We start from the raw sequence: 16680 nt of genomic DNA, 5'->3' as shown, positions 1-16680 counted from the left end.
ATAATAGATGCAAGAATATAGAATTTTATATACCTAAAATTTTTTAGAAAATAAATTTATTTTGATTAGTATTTTAATTATTAAATTCAAGGGGTCATGTAATAAAATAATAAAATATTTAATTTTAATGGCATAATTGTAAAAAAAAAAAAAATTTGAGGGTTAGAAAGTAATGTAAATAGTAGTGAATAGTTGAAAGTGATTATTTTGCAAATTATAAATAGTGAATGTACTAAATTACAATTATGTTTAAAAAATGTACTAATTTTCCAAATATCTCTATGATTATTAGGTTTAGGTCCATTTGTTGCAAATGATTAATGAATGTTAGAATAGTTTTCAGATTTTATAATGTGGCTTATATGGGGAAGCCATCAGATAAATAGATGGTTGACTGAAATCTACAAGATGATTTTCTTTTGTTCCTTAACTTTCCTCTATATATATATATGGTTTACTTTCCGATTAAAAGCTCTAAACTTTTTTTTTTTTCAAAAAGAAAAAAGAAAACAGAAATCACAAAAAAAAGCTCTAAACCTATCCAACTACATTTGTGAAACTCAGTAATTTTTACTCTAAATCGGAAAAGAAAACAGTTATGAGCTAAGTTGTTTTTTAGGAAACTCATTTGTGTTACGAACACAATTATTACCTACGATATTTGTCTTACATAGATGATGAAACTCATAACTTGTAATCATGCAATAAAGCACAGTGCGATGAGAGAGTGAGAGAGTGAGAGAGTGAGAGTGAGAGAGAGAGAGAGAGAGAGAGAGGGAGAGAGAGAGAGAGAGAGAGTGAGTGCAATAAAGTGTGGCTCATGTATTTCGTGGTGAGAGTAAATGATATTTCAGATCTTTGTAGTGATTAAAGTTTGAGTCGGACCCATCTCATTCACCTCTTCAGCTACTTCTACAATTTTGTTTCTACTATAATCGATTTTATTTTTTACCCAAAAAAACAAATAGAAATAAAAATGTCATCATTCAAAATTCTTAGATTCTGCTTCTAGTACAAAACATTTGCCAATTTACGTATAAGTTCACATTTTACCGTTGATATGTGACAGATAGAGATATACACGCAGTTATATGCAACACCATATAGTCGTGTCCTAGTGACTGTCGAATTACAGAGAGACGAGAGACGTGTAGGGATGTTATACGTAGGTAGGGTGCAGGCAGAAATTAAGGAAATTAAATTTTTGTCATGCAAATGTAATAAAAGCGCGTATAGATAGAGACAAATATGTAGTATCAATAAATAAATAAAATTTTGAATTTTAAATGGAAAAAACTCAAAAAGGGAAAAGTTGGCGACGATGTTTATATCATTATATGTATCATGAATTTGAATTTCATTAAAAATGAAGCCTTTTTTCAAAGAAAGAAAAATTGTTAAAATGACAGGGTTGAAAGTGAACTACAAAATTTGCTAGCTAATTGGTTCAACTAAATATATTCGTGTCTAGATATCATTATTCATTTGCTTATATATCTTTAATTAAGATTCTTCATTATTACTTTTTCATAACTAAATGAATATATATATATATATATATAGGATTCTACATTAATTTTATATTAATCTCTTGTGAGTCTTATCAACACGCGAAAGTTCTTGATGTATCGGGATGAGCCATGTTAGAATCCGCACTTGAATACAACACACAATTCTCTAACACAATCGAGCTTAGCTCATAAACTTTGAAACAAGTAAACGAACAAGAACGCAAGACACAGAATTGTTAACTCAGTTCAGTGCAATCGATGTTATTACACCTACGTCGGGGGCCGAATCAACCCGGGAAATTCACTATACGACGAGAAAAAAGGTACAACTCAAAGTGAGCTTTACAACAATGGTGAATCACCCTCTAACAACCTCTCTCTCCCTTGATACAAGAAGCTTATAGAGTAATGTGAATGATGAAAAAGATAAAACATAAGAAACGCAGAGTTTCAGTTATATTTGTAAAACCTCCACTGCAGTTAAAGACTCTACTTTGACCTTCTACTTTCTGGTTTAATCAGCAAATCCCAAACCAGAGATAACCACCAAATCAACTCCTTGATTTCGGTTTAGTACAAAACCATTATCAATCCATAATTGAATCAGAAACATAAACCTCAACACTCCACCTTGATTCAATTCCCTTTTCTCCATCCATGAACTTGAACTTACTTGGATTTAACCTTCAGCCGAGATGACACTTCACCTCACTTGATCAGCTTCAGAAAATCTAAAGCTTCCTCAAACTTCTTAACTGGACTACCTTTTGTAAGCATGTCCGCAAGATTCTTTGAGGTATGAATCTTCAGAACCTCAACCTCTCCAGACTCAACAATATCTCTGATGAAATTGGACCTAGTTGCAATATGCTTCGTTCTTTCATGGAAAACGTTATTCTTTGACAGGCATATCGCAGACCGTGAGTCACACCAAACTGTGACCTTCTCTTGTTCATAACCCATGTCCTCCAGAAGCCACTTGAGCCATAAAGCTTCTTTAACCGCTTCTGTAATTGCAACATACTCAGCCTCTGTGCTTGACAAAGTCACAACTGACTGCAAACTTGACTTCCAGCTAACAGTATTCCCACCAACTGTGAAAACATAACCACTAGTAGACCTTTTTCGATCTAAGTCACCAGCATAGTGAGAGTCACTGAAACCTTGAACCTCTAGCTTGTTTCCTTTTGTGAAAACAATTCAAATCACCAGTGCCTATTAGGTACCTCAACAACCACTTCACTGCTTCCCAATGAATAATCCCAGGTTTCTTCATAAACCTATTCAACAAACCAATAGCTTGAGCTATGTCAGGTCTTATGCCCACCATTAAGTACATAATACTCCCTATGGCACTTGCATATGGAACCTTTTCCAAATTAACACACTCTCGGTCATTCTTAACATATACCAACTTGAAGTGTGTTCCAATTGGAGTTTCCACTGCATGAGCTTTACTCATGTTAAACCGTTTTAACACTTTCTCCAAATATTCAGACTGAGACAAATACAGAACCCCTTCTTCTCTATTCCGAATTATGTCAATTCCCAGAATTCTACTCGTAGGCCCCATATCCTTCATCTCAAATTCTAAGCTTAAGGCTTCTTTCAGCTTAAATATCTTTCCTTACTCTTAGCAGCTAACAACATATCATCTACATAAAACAACAAGTAGACGATTTCACCAGGATTTACCTCTTTTGCATACACACAAGAGTCATGCTCACTCCGATTAAACTCTTGTTTCAACATGAATGCATTGAATTTCTTATTCCACTGCCTTGGAGCCTGCTTTAAACCATAAAGTGATTTCTTTAACAGACATACTTGATCTTTTCCAGGATCTACCTCATAACTTTCAGGTTGTTCCATATATATCGGTCGATCAAGTTCTCCATGCAGAAACGCTGTTTTGATGTCCATCTGTTCCAGTTCTAAGTCATCTTGAACCACCAAAGACATTAAAACTCTGATTGATATGTGCTTCACTACAGGTGCAAACACTTCTTGATAGTCAATCCCTATCCTCTGTGTGAAACCTCTAGCCACCAACCTAGCCTTAAACCTCTCTGGTTCCACTCCTGGAATGCCTGGCTTCTTTTTATAGAGCCATATGCAGCTAATGACTTTCTGATTTGCAGGCCTGTCCACTATGTCAAAAGTCTCATTCTTCTTTAATGAACTCATTTCTTCATCTATACCTGCATTCCATTCTTTACTGTACTTGTCCTCCTTTGCTTCATGATAACATTGAGGATCTTCACATATAACTTCTTCTGCAGTCATAAGCGCAAAAGCAAATTGCGAGTAGTCCGAGAACTTTAATGGAGCCTTGATTTCTCTTCTAACTCGGTCTCTAGCTAACTAATAGTTTCTGAGACTTGGAGCACTCCTTGGAGCTTCGACTTCTCCTTCAGGCTCAAAGTACTCTGACTCCGTGTCACTCTCATCAACCATAGCAGCTCCACCTCCATTTGAACTCTCTCCAATCAATTTATCTTCCTTCTTAATCTCTGTCAGAATCTTGTCATCCTTCTTGACACCTTCTGACTCATCTCCTCGATCCTTTTCAATAAGATCCTTATACATCACCTCTTCGTTAAACATAACATTTCGACTAATCACACACTTTGATTCTTCAAGTAACCATACCTTGTAGCCTTTTGTGCCTTGCGGATAGTCTAGGAACACTCCTTTTAATGCTCTAAGTTTTAGCTTTCCCTGATCTTGATGCACATAGACGATAGAGCCAAATCTTCTCAAGTGCTTATAACCAGGCTTCTTATTCAGCCACAGCTCTTCAGGTACGTTGTGATCAATTGCTGATGCAGGTGACCGATTGACTAGATAAGCGACAGTAGCTGCCGCTTCAGCCCAGAAATGTTCTTCTAAACCAGACTCATTCAACAGACATCTTACCTTCTCCATAAGTGTCTGATTCATCCTCTCTGCAACTCCATTTTGCTCTTGAGTGTAAGTGCAAGTTCAATGTCTTTCAATACCATGCTTCTTAACATTGTTCAACACCTTTATCGAACCTCCACGTATGTTAACAAGAATTGATCCTTGTCCCTGTGAAACCACTGCACGATTATCACCAAGCAGCATAGTTGTTTCTCCATTCTCTTCAAAGCTACTGAACCAATCCCTCCTAGATGTCATGTGAGAAGAACATCCTGAATCCAGAATCCACAAGTCTTTAACTAATTGATTGTTAACACTCAGTGCCTCTGAGAACATCAACTTTTCTGTTATTACCCCAGCTTCACTCTGACCCTCATTTTCCAGCTTCCGCTTCCTGGCATAACAATCCTTCTTGAGATTCCCTTCCTTCTTGCAGAACCAGCAAGTAGCTCTTGTTTTGGAGTTTGACCTGCTTCTACATTTTCCCTTAGAACCATTTTGTTGACCTCTAGGTTGAGGTCTCCCTCTTTCCGTTGTGTACAGTGCTGTAGACGATCCTTTCTCAGACTCTTTCAACTCAGCTAGCTCCCTCTTCACAGACTTAGCTGAATATACAACATCCTGAACTGACAAGCTCTTGTTACCATATTTAAGCGTATGGTTAAGCTGACTGTAGCTAGCTGGTAAGGAGTTTAGAAACAATATTGCTTGGACCTCTTCTGTGACCTGAATCTCCAAGCTCCCCAACTCTGCAACAATCTTCAAGAAATCGTCTACATTCTGGTCTATTGTCTGAGCATCAATCATCTTGAAAGAATAAAAGTTCAGCTGCACATAGATCCTATTTGGCAATGAGGTCTCCATATACAACTTATTGAGCAAACCCACATCTTTGCAGCTGTCTCACAATGGTTTGCCTTTCGCAGAACCTTGTCCCCAACATGATTTATGATAATCGTCAAAGCTTGTTGCGGCTGATCAATCTTGACTGGATCTGGGACCTCCTTAGTCTGCGATGATGAGGAGTCCGATGATTCTTCAGCGGCAATCTTCTTTTCTTCTTCCTTTGTTAGCGGAACTGTCTTTGTCAACTTGAAATCAGTGAGAATGTTCTTTAAACCAAGAACCCCAAGTTGAGCCAATATCCAAATCTTCCATAGCGAGAAATCGCTATCACCATGAAACATCTTAATCTCAACACGCGCCGTTGTCAAAGCCATCGATTGAATCCAAGAGAAGGACTTGTGCTCTGATACCAATTTGTTAGAATCTGCACTTGAATACAACGCACATTTCTCTAACACAATCGAGCTCAGCTCATAAACTTTGAAACAAGTAAACGAACAAGAACGCAAGACACAAAATTGTTAACCCAGTTCAGTGCAATCGATGTGATTACACCTATGTCTGGGGCCGAATCAACCCGGCAAATTCACTATACGACGAGAAAAAAGGTACAATTCAAAACGAGCTTTACAACAATCGTGGATCACCCTCTAACAGTCTCTCTCTCCCTTGATACAAGAAGCTTATAGAGTAATGTGAATGATGAAGAAGATAAAACATAAAAAACGCAGAGTTTCAGTTATATTTGTAAAACCTCCACTGCAGTTAGAGACTCTACTTTGACCTTCTTCTTTCTGGTTTAATCAGCAAATCCCAAACCAGGAATAACCACCAAATCAAATCCAGAATTGAATCAGAAACATAAACCTCAACAAGACATTTAATGTTTGATCGGAGCTAGGGCCTTAGAGCTGATTTTAGTTCAAAGCTACAAACTTAGGGTTTTGTTTTTTTCCTTCTCTTACTCGATTTTAGGATGCAGGTGTAGCATTTAGCCATTTAGCCATTTAGGGCATTCAGCGTTTTGGTCCCCAATGCGACTAACACTATCAAAATTCACAATTTCGTGCGTCGTCCCCATACATATATACACAGCTACGCACATGCATGCAAATTTGTATACTCTACAGAGAGACAAACGAAACGTTTACATGCATGCGTTCAATATAGAGGGTGCGGGATGCGCATATATATAAAGATATTGCTATGAATGTGGATTTCATTAAGAAACTAGAGAGATAAAATTTATAAAATTGACTAAACCAACGCACTATATTAGTAGTTAGGTTAATGTGTCATACGAAGCGCTAATATTTTTCTAGTTCTAAACCAAAAAACTCGATTCATTTTTAAAAAATTAAAAAAAAAAAAAAATTGTAGTTTAGATATGTCTAAATAAACAAGGAAGTTTGCATATGCGAAATGAAAGTTTATAAATTTTAACAAACCTCAAACTAGTCCCTTAATTTATATCCATTTATGTATTATGAAATGTATTAGTGAACACACTAACATAAATTTTAGTTTCGACCATGTTGAAACTACGAACACTCAATGACTTTGATCTTATAAGAGTTTTAAAAACATAAGAGGACTTTAAAGGTTTGACATCATATACATCCGATATGTATTTCAAAAAATGAGTGCGAGTTATTTGGAAGCCAGATTGAGGTAAAATTAAACATTTGGAACCGAGCTAGAGTCGGTGCTATTTTTGAAAAATGATTCCATTCGTCATAACCCTGTCGTGGTCTCATATATCATACTAAAACAATGCTTAAAAAGAACTGGAACTACAAATTATCTATATCTGAAAACTGATTATCTAATTCACAACTACAAAGATCTAACTATATGTACACAGAAAGTTTAATATAAATTGGGAAGTATATATATATCGTCTTTATTATGAACGTTTTACAAAATCAAAAACCCTAAAACCGCAACAAGATCATGATCAGTGCATTAAGGAGATATATATGGTTAATATATATATATATATACATGTATATGTGTGTATACTGTAGATATATATGATAACAATATAACATGGATCCATGTATGATGGGTATAAACCATGCATGTGGATGAATGAAGAAGTAGAATCTCGGGCACGGAGATGGCGTGTCCGTTTCATTGAAAGCCGCCCACCATCTTTATTATACTTGTTTCCGAAGTACTGATTGCTGCTCAACTTGCAGATTTTGATTCCTGCACAACTTGGCAACTTTCTCATCCTCATGTTATCTGATTAACTGCTTCAAAAGTCAATTATTATAATAAAATACAATAAATTTCAGTATACATATATATATTCCTTGTAGTCGATCGAGTTTTTGTTTGTTTGCTTTTGATTTGTAATTATCGACGACAACTCATGACTTTTTAAATGAGACTGCAGGAAGAATATAATCAACGTAACGTTTCGTTATGTCATATATAAAATCAATTAATTTCAATCCTTTTCTTTTGTTAAGAGTAATGTCACGAGCAACGGTGTTTGTTATAGAAATGTCGACCCTGATTTACGAAATAAATAGAGCAAGACAAAACTGTACGAATATTAAAAACATGTCATAGTCTCCATAAAAAGGGTATCCGTATATATATGAAATTGAATAAGACTACCTTGGATCCGAGTCATATCAAATTAATATCATGCATGCATGCATAATTAAACTTTAGTTAGATTACTGTGTCCCCTAAAACATCAAAGTCACTGACAAATTAAACTAGGAACATTGTCCGTATATTGTTTATATGTACAGTGCATTAAGTTCGTCCTGTGTGATTAAAATCGAAAACCGAATTTGAGTTTAATCACATCTAAGACTAACCGTACCATAGTGGATTCATGAAAACTATTTTTCTTTTTTTAGATCCGCGTCTGGATTTTGTGTGATCATGTTATCATTGTATTAAAATCAAGAAGTGATTTGTACAATTATAAGGCATTATTTCATGGCAAATTATATAAACATTGCATTTTAAAAAAACAAATATAGTTTGTTTAATTGATGCTGTTTCGTTAAGTTTGGGCTAGAAACAAAACATAAAGAGAGGATACCCGTTACTAAAAACTAAAAAGACATGGTCAGGTAAATATATAATCTCCAACAGCCAACACATTAACTTCAAACCTAACGACTACCTGGTTTGTCTTGGCTCCATCTTCTTAAATTTTCGTTTATTTTTCTAAAACATTTTAATGGACTCATTAATATATACAAAAACTATATATATATTACAAAAAACTTCAAAAGAAAAAAAATTTGAAAGGGAAAGTACAAATGATATCAAGGGTGGCTCCTCAAGAAATAATTTGATTTTGATGAGACAAAATGAGGCGCGACTAGTATGACATCAAATATTTATTGCCTTAGATCTATCCCTTGTCTTTTATTTTCTTTTTGCTCCTTGCATCATTTTTTTATTTATTATTTTTTTTTTGGGCTAAAGGGTTTATCCTTGTATCAATTTATAGATGAACCTACAAAAGAGGTGTATATATTGAGTTGCATCTTCTTAATATATAATATGTATAATATTTTTTTTTTGAATCTAATGTCTATTACATTTTAAAGAACATAATCATAAATCGGGTTTGAAAATAATTCTAGCTAATAAAAACGAGCTGCAAACCAGAGTTGAATACTGGCGTCTCCCCCTTCGTTAAGTGTAATAAGCCGGTTGCGAATGTTTTTGTCGATCATCTTCACTAGGTGTTCCGCTGCGGAAGGCTGCTCACCATGTCGCCGGTTATTTCGCTCCTGCCAGATGGAGTGGATCGTGTTCTGAAAGGCATATTTCACGATGAACCTCGTCGTCTTGTCCAGCTCCTGACCATCTAGTAACGTCATAACTTCATGCCATTCAGTGAAAAAATTGTCTGGAATGAGTCGTTGAACCAGTGTTTCCCAGACTCGGCGAGAGTAAGGACAAATGAAAAAAGATGATCTCTCGTTTCCATAGGATCCTTGCATAATACACAACTAGGGTTAACATTAGATTTCCATTTAAGCATTTTGTCGCCCGTTGCGACTCTGTTTTTTGCCATCAGCCATGTGAGAAAGGCGAACTTCGGAGTGGAGTTTGGGAACCAAATTACTCGGTAGCCGTGCATGAGAGGATGTGGAGTGCGTATGTGGTGCCATGTTGATTTCGTGACGAATTTGCTTTTGAAACAGTCATTCTTCCCTTTCCACAAAGCAACATCATGATCATCATGTGTCCTTGTAAGGCGGGATTTATGTATCTCCTCTTCAACCGAGTTTAGCAGGGTGGACCTGCGAGATCGCCATCTATGTTGATCCATAGCCTCAGCCAACGTACTATGTATCGAGATACCAAGGTAAAGACAACCTCGAGCACCGACTGTATCATACAAACATCCTAAAGGACTCCAATGATCGAACCAAAAGGATGTATATTTACCATCATGCGCCTCCACATGGTGAAATTGTTTAGCTAACTCCCTGTATTTAAGCAATTTCCGCCAAATCCATGAGCCAGAGGTCGAGATTGGCATCTCAGACCATAATGAGCCACTGCGAATGAGATACCTTTTCACCCAATCCACCCAAAGGGAACCTCTAGCAGAAACAATGAGCCATATCAATTTGAGCACACTGACTTTATTTGCTTCAGTCAAAGAGCGTAAGCCCATACCACCTTCGTTTCGAGGACAGCATACATCAGACCAGGCAACCTTCGTCTTCTTCGTGTTCAGGGATGGCCCAGACCACAAAAAAGCAGCACACAACTGGTCGATCTCTTTGATACAGGCTTTAGGTAAGCAAAACGTCGATATCCAAAAGTTGGTAATACTGAATATTTCCGAGCTTAGAAGTTGCAGGCGACCCGCAAAAGAAAGAGCTCTGGCAGTCCATGAGCTTATCTTCGTTCGTATGGTGTTGAGGAGAGGGCGATAGTCCTGAACAGACATACGCTTTGGAGAGAGAGCTAACCCAAGATATCTGACCGGTAGAAAACTGATATATCATGGTTTTTATGATTTTTAACCATGATATTAGGAGTCTTTTATAGTCTTTTGATTTGTTTTGTAGGATGTTTTAGAGTCTTAACAGGTTTTCTAGGATTTTGGCATGGAATGAGCAAAATGGAGTAATTAGAAGGGATTTTGGAGCAATTCAGCTAAGGAAGAGAACTTGGAGCCGAGGAAGGATGAGAGTGTCGATCGACACTGCCTTAGCATCGATCGACACCATGTTTAGCCGAGAGAGAAGCAAGTTTTGGAAATTTTACAAATCTGCCCTCAAAGTTTTCCATATTTGCATCATTAGTCTCTGACGTGTTTTTGGACATATAAATAGTATTTTTAGGTTTTAGAAACCCTTAAGTTTTATTCTAACAAGTTTTATTTTCTGCAACCCTGTGAGATTTTGAGAGCTTTTGGGAGAGAGATCTGAACTGCTTTGAGAGAAGAATCCTTAAACTCCTTCCTTACTCTTTTAATCTCAATTGCTTATTATTCAGAATTATGTTTTGTTCTTCATTGAATATGTTTGAGTAGTTTGCTTGTTAGGTTCAGAAATTTTCATAGAAATTTTATGATTTATTAGATTTGTTTATTTAAGATTCATTATCTTTCTATATCTTCATCATAGATCTTCATCATAGGTTGTTCCTCATATTAATCCTTAATTGGCCATCTAGAATTAATAAAATAGGAAAATAAATTGATATGAGAATATAATTGATTTTCCTGATAAAACCTTTTGATGAGCAAAATTACTTTTTGCAAAGAGATTTGATTTAGTAATTTTGTGAACAATCTAAACCTGTTTTTAAAGCTGATTTTTAACCTATAATTTTACAAAGAGATTTGAATTTTCTGGTTTTAAATTTAGATAATATTTGCAGTGAGAACTGATTTATTTTACAAAAGATTTTAGAGTTCTAGATCTGATTTTTAATTGTTTGAATCCTATTTAATTATCGATTTAATATTTTGTTATTTCCTGAGAAATTCCCTAGACCTAGCTTTTTGATCTTCTGAATTTACAACAGTTTTATTTAATATTTTGCATTGCTTTTCTTTATTTAAATCAACTTGTTTAACTTAATTATAAAACTCTATAATTTATTGTGTAGACTTAAGTACTTGTGGAATTCGACCCCTAAATACTACTTTGACCTCTTAATTTGAGAGAGTAGCTCTAGGGTTTACTTTGAGCTCATCAAGAACCAGACTCAAATGGAAATTGTTGCAGTATTTCCTCTCGTTGGTCTTTGCAACATCCCAGCCGTATAGATAGTAGATTTCGCAAGACTGACTTTCAATCCCGAGTGAATAGCAAATTCATCAAAAAACCCCAAAACTCCATCTACAGAACGCTTGTTACCTTCTACAAAGACCATCAAGTCATCCGCAAAACACAGGTGAGTGAGTTGCAAATGCTTACAATTAGGGTGATAACCAAAAGCATTGCGTACAACAACCTTGTCCAACTGGCGCGAGAGAACATTCATACATATGACAAAAAAATAGGGACTTAGCGAGCAGCCTTGTCTTAGTCCCTTCTTACTCCCAAAATAACCAGCGAGTTCTCCATTGACTTGAACTGAAAAAGAAGCAGTGGAATATATGTCTGAATCCAAAGGACAAACTGCTATGGAAAGTCTAGAGCCTGCAGGGTAGTCAATAGAAAACTCCATTGCACGGAGTCAAAAGCTTTTGCTATGTCAATCTTTAAAGCACAGCGTGGTGTGACTGTGTCCTTATGATAATCTTTGATGAGTTCAGTAGCAAGGAGGACATTTTCCATGAGTAATCTATTCTTAACAAACGCTGCTTGGCTAGGAGAGATGAACTTGGGGAGAATGAGCTTGAGCCGATTAGCAAGGATTTTCAAAATGACCTTATAAAGTACATTGCAGCACGATATCAACCGATAATCCTTCATAACATGTGCTTCTTCTTCGGGATGAGGGCCAATATTGTTGAGTTAACTTCTTTAGGTAGAAACCCGGTTTGGAAAAAGGATTGTACAACAACCAGAAAATCATCACCCATTGTTGCCCAAAATTCTTTGAAGAACTCAACATTGAAACCATCAGAACCCGGTAATTTAAAACTAGGCATCGCAAAGAGTACCCTCCTGACCTCCTCCTTTGAAACCTCATGAATGAGGAGACTTTTATCACTATCGGCACATTTGAAATCTAAAAAGGTTTGCAGCTCCTCCTTAGACCATTCAGCATAGTCGGCTGGAATAGAGGACAGAAAGTCCTTAAAATATCGCTCTGCTTCAGTTTTAAGATGATCTTGGGAAGTGACAATTCTCCCATCATCACAATGTAGCTCCCTAATGTATAATACTTATATATTACTATTGCTGTTAAATTCAGATTCTATTCTAAGCTTGTTTTTAAATAAGTTGAACATGTAAGGATCCTTCTGAACCGAACTAACATTTTGTAAACCGATAGGTTTTGAATAAAAACGGTAAAAACAGATCATTATATATGGAACCGATTCCAAAGTTTAGATTAAACTTTGGTATTAGAAAAGGCCAAAAGATAGGCTCGAAGTGAAAATAATTTTTTGATTCAATTATCGTCAGATAACATGTTTGAAATTGATGCATCAATCATAAAAAGTGTCTAAATATGTATAGGTTGATTTTCTTTATAATAATGATTTATAATGTGAATATGTACAACATCTCATTCAATTGATTGTCTCACGAGTGAGGCGCTAAAATAAATGTCAATTCACTAATTTCAAATACTTTTTTTGTTTCTTTCTTATATTTACTCGAAAACCGGGATTGGTCGGACCATTCGCAACCCAAATATTTAAATACAAAGAAAGTAGTAAGAACGTACATGTCCGCGTTTATGTGCATTCCATGTTTGTGTGTACAACAAACAATTATACCGAGCTTGTGAATTTTCAAAAATTTACCCCCCAAATAAATCCATAAAAATCTTTTCCTAAGGAATTTATGTATCTTTCCCTTTGCAATATGCAACCTTTATCTCTCTTATAAAGTAGTATACAATAAGACGTACCATACACATACATATGCATATTTATATCTAAAACGTTAAAGAGACACGAAAAACCTAGATTCTCCCCAAATTTCATCCAACGGCACAAACCGCATAATAAATAGCCCTATCAAAAATATAATAATAATAATTGAAATTTGATAGCGATAGTTTAGTCCTCGATGAATGCGAGTCCCTCATATTTACTCCTTTTGGCATTCACTCTCTTTATCTCTCTTTCTCAACTTGATATGTCTTTTGGTGTCTCTTTCTTTCTCTAAATCTTTCTTCTTCTTCTTCTTCTTCTTCTTCTTTTTTTTTGCTTGGTTTTTAATTTTTTTTTGGTTTTCAAATCAACGAACGAGGAAGAGAGAGAGAAAAATATATTTCTAGTCACGATGCAGGAGCTAATACCGGATTTTCTTGAAGAGTGTGAATTCGTCGACACTTCACTAGCCGGAGATGATCTTTTTGCCATCTTAGAGAGTCTTGAAGGCGCCGGAGAGGTATCTCCGACAGCTGCATCTACACCTAAAGATGGAACCGCAAGTTCCAAGGAGTTAGTTAAGGATCAAGATTATGAAAACTCATCTCGTAAAAGGAAGAAGCAAAGACTAGAAACCGGGAAAGATGAGGACGAAGAAGAAGAAGACGGAGAAGGAGCAGGTGAAGGAGAAGAAGATAATAAGCAAGATGGGCAACAAAAGATGTCTCATGTAACCGTGGAACGTAACCGGAGAAAACAAATGAACGAGCACTTAACCATCTTACGTTCTCTTATGCCTTGTTTCTACGTCAAACGGGTATACTCTCAATATATCCATAAATTATCTTAGTCAGTATGTGAGTTGTCGTAGCGCCCGACTAATTAATATTATACGTTCAACTAATCTTTTTGGTGTACCTATCTATCATACATCAAAAATATCATATCTATGTTTTTTAAGAATAATGACAATTAAAATTGACATTTGGTCCCACTAATCATCTCTATTTCTTTTTTTTTTCTTTCATGTCACAATGTGATGTATAGATTGTCTATATTGACTTATATTTTCTTTCTTTCCTCATAAACCAACCTAATAATAAAAGGGGGACCAAGCATCCATCATAGGAGGAGTTGTGGAGTACATAAGCGAGTTACAACAAGTTCTTCAATCTTTAGAAGCCAAGAAACAACGAAAGACGTACGCCGAAGTCCTAAGCCCAAGACTTGTCCCGAGCCCTCGTCCTTCACCGCCTGTTCTAAGCCCGCGGAAACCGCCTCTTAGTCCGCGTATCAACCACCACCAGATACCTCACCATCTCCTTCTCCCTCCCATAAGCCCTCGAACCCCTCAGCCCACAAGCCCATACCGAGCCATTCCGCCGCAACTACCACTCATCCCACAGCCTCCACTTCGTTCTTATAGCTCACTGGCTAGTTGCAGCAGCTTAGGAGACCCACCTCCATACTCTCCTGCTTCATCTACTTCGTCTCCTTCAGTCAGTAGTAACCATGAGAGTAGTGTGATTAATGAGCTTGTTGCTAACTCAAAATCGGCTTTGGCTGACGTGGAAGTGAAGTTCTCAGGAGCTAACGTGCTACTCAAAACGGTGTCGCGTAAGATCCCAGGACAAGTTATGAAGATAATTGCTGCTCTTGAAGATTTGGCTCTTGAGATTCTTCAGGTTAATATTAACACCGTCGACGAAACCATGCTTAATTCTTTCACCATCAAGGTACGTACGCATAATCATCTTAATTAATATTCACTGATTTGCTTTTGTCATTTTTCATGAGTGTATTTCAGTACATTTATATTTCGTACATAGGATATATTGTGGGGGAAGAAATGGTAGGGTAGTGTAATAAGTAATAATACATTGAGATTCACATAAATTCTACACACCTTTGATTTATAAGAAATTCAATATATGATACGTAAAATTCTTATCTACATTGTATATATATGCACACAAACGTAGGGTATGTCAGATTGCTCACAAGCATACAAAACTTAACTATTCTTTGTTTTGTATATTTTCACTAAAACTCTTAATATATACATTTGACTTTCTCAAAAAAAGAACAAGGCGTGAAAGAACACGTGTCTCGTTAAATCGTATAGAATTCTATATATTGAAGAGCACCCAAAAACTTAATTTCTAAATAAATTATTCTACATATTTGATTTTATTCAAATAAATCAAGCTGCCTTAGTTTCTTCGTGTCAAGACGTAGTTATATTCCGATAAGTACACACATTTATACAATGAAGAGTATTCATACAATGGCTGTAGGTCCAAATTTTAGTCTAGATTTTATAAAATAAGCATGCTATCATATATAAAAAATAGGTCTCCGTGTAAGTGTTTAGTAATTAAGTTGCTCAAAATATAAGACAAAATTATCTACTCTTTCTGTTTCATACTCATTTTAGCATTATTTTCTTTGTTTCAAAATAAATATTATTTTAGATTTTCACTTTAAAAATTAGCATAAAATTATAATTTTAACCTCATATCTATAAAAGAATATCAAGAATTAATTAAATTTAAATGGTATAAGAGATATTTCAAAGTGTATTCTTAATTTGTATGAAAAGTGTCAAAATGACATTTATTATAAAACGGAATTAGTATTTATTTATTTGTTTCGTTTTGTTTTGATAGATTGGAATTGAGTGCCAACTAAGTGCAGAAGAACTGGCTCAACAAATTCAGCAAACATTCTGCCAATAAAAGAAGGATTTTAATACATCTTTCGTATAGATCCCCTAACGAGAGACCAGTACGTACTCACTTTGTCTCCTTATTATCTTTAGTTTTAATTATCTTCAAACATTTTCAACAGAGATATGGATCGGAGTTCCTTTTGGATTAAAATGTTATTTTAAATTTCAACGAATATTACTTGATTATAATTAATATAGGTATAAGTGAGTTTTAAAAATTTATCAGCTTTCTTATATAACAGCTTTGTCACGTGTAATTTTTTTTTTCTTAAACTACAAAATTGGAGTAGACGTACCCCTACTATGTAACTTTTGTTTTCGTTATTACATTGGACATTGTAGCTGTAATTGCATATGAATGAACAACAGTGTATGAGTTTCTCATGAATAAAAATTAATCTTGCATCTTAAATTTTGGAGGGATATAAAGAAGGAAGTTAAAGATGGATTGAAAGAATCGGTTTTACAGGGAAGTAACGATGTTAAAATTTGATCTTTCCAGAAAATATATATTATAAACTCTAAAACTCCTCTTGATCGTAAGAAGTTGTTTGATTTTTTTTTTCCGCTATGGATTATATCTTGTCTCCAAATTAAAATATCTATATGTACACAGTTTTATACGTGTTTGTGTAAGAACTAATTCAAATGTCTCGTTTCACATTTTTATCAGTAAAATCGTATTA

General features: G+C 35.4%; 2 protein-coding genes across 2 annotated transcripts; one reads left to right on the top strand and one right to left on the bottom strand.

Annotated features, from left to right (window-relative positions):
- Positions 1 to 8881: 8881 nt before the first annotated feature.
- On the bottom strand, positions 8882 to 10206 carry LOC147922956 (uncharacterized). The gene is made up of 2 exons (XM_087497854.1): positions 9370 to 10206; positions 8882 to 9253 (listed from the first exon to the last, which is right to left on the bottom strand). The coding sequence occupies exons 1-2, from the start codon at positions 10204 to 10206 to the stop codon at positions 8882 to 8884; spliced, it is 1209 nt and encodes a 402-aa protein (XP_087353980.1).
- Positions 10207 to 13424: 3218 nt separating this feature from the next.
- On the top strand, positions 13425 to 16406 carry LOC104761333 (transcription factor SPEECHLESS-like). The gene is made up of 3 exons (XM_010484407.3): positions 13425 to 14080; positions 14370 to 14999; positions 15933 to 16406. The coding sequence occupies exons 1-3, from the start codon at positions 13676 to 13678 to the stop codon at positions 15999 to 16001; spliced, it is 1104 nt and encodes a 367-aa protein (XP_010482709.1). The 5' UTR covers positions 13425 to 13675; the 3' UTR covers positions 16002 to 16406.
- Positions 16407 to 16680: the final 274 nt, after the last annotated feature.

Source organism: Camelina sativa, chromosome 18 (assembly GCF_030686135.1).
Source record: "Camelina sativa cultivar CO46 ecotype springtype chromosome 18, ASM3068613v1".
NCBI classification, from domain to species: Eukaryota; Viridiplantae; Streptophyta; class Magnoliopsida; order Brassicales; family Brassicaceae; genus Camelina; species Camelina sativa.
Note: the sequence above shows the minus strand (reverse complement) of the source record. Positions and strands in the feature narration are given on the sequence as shown.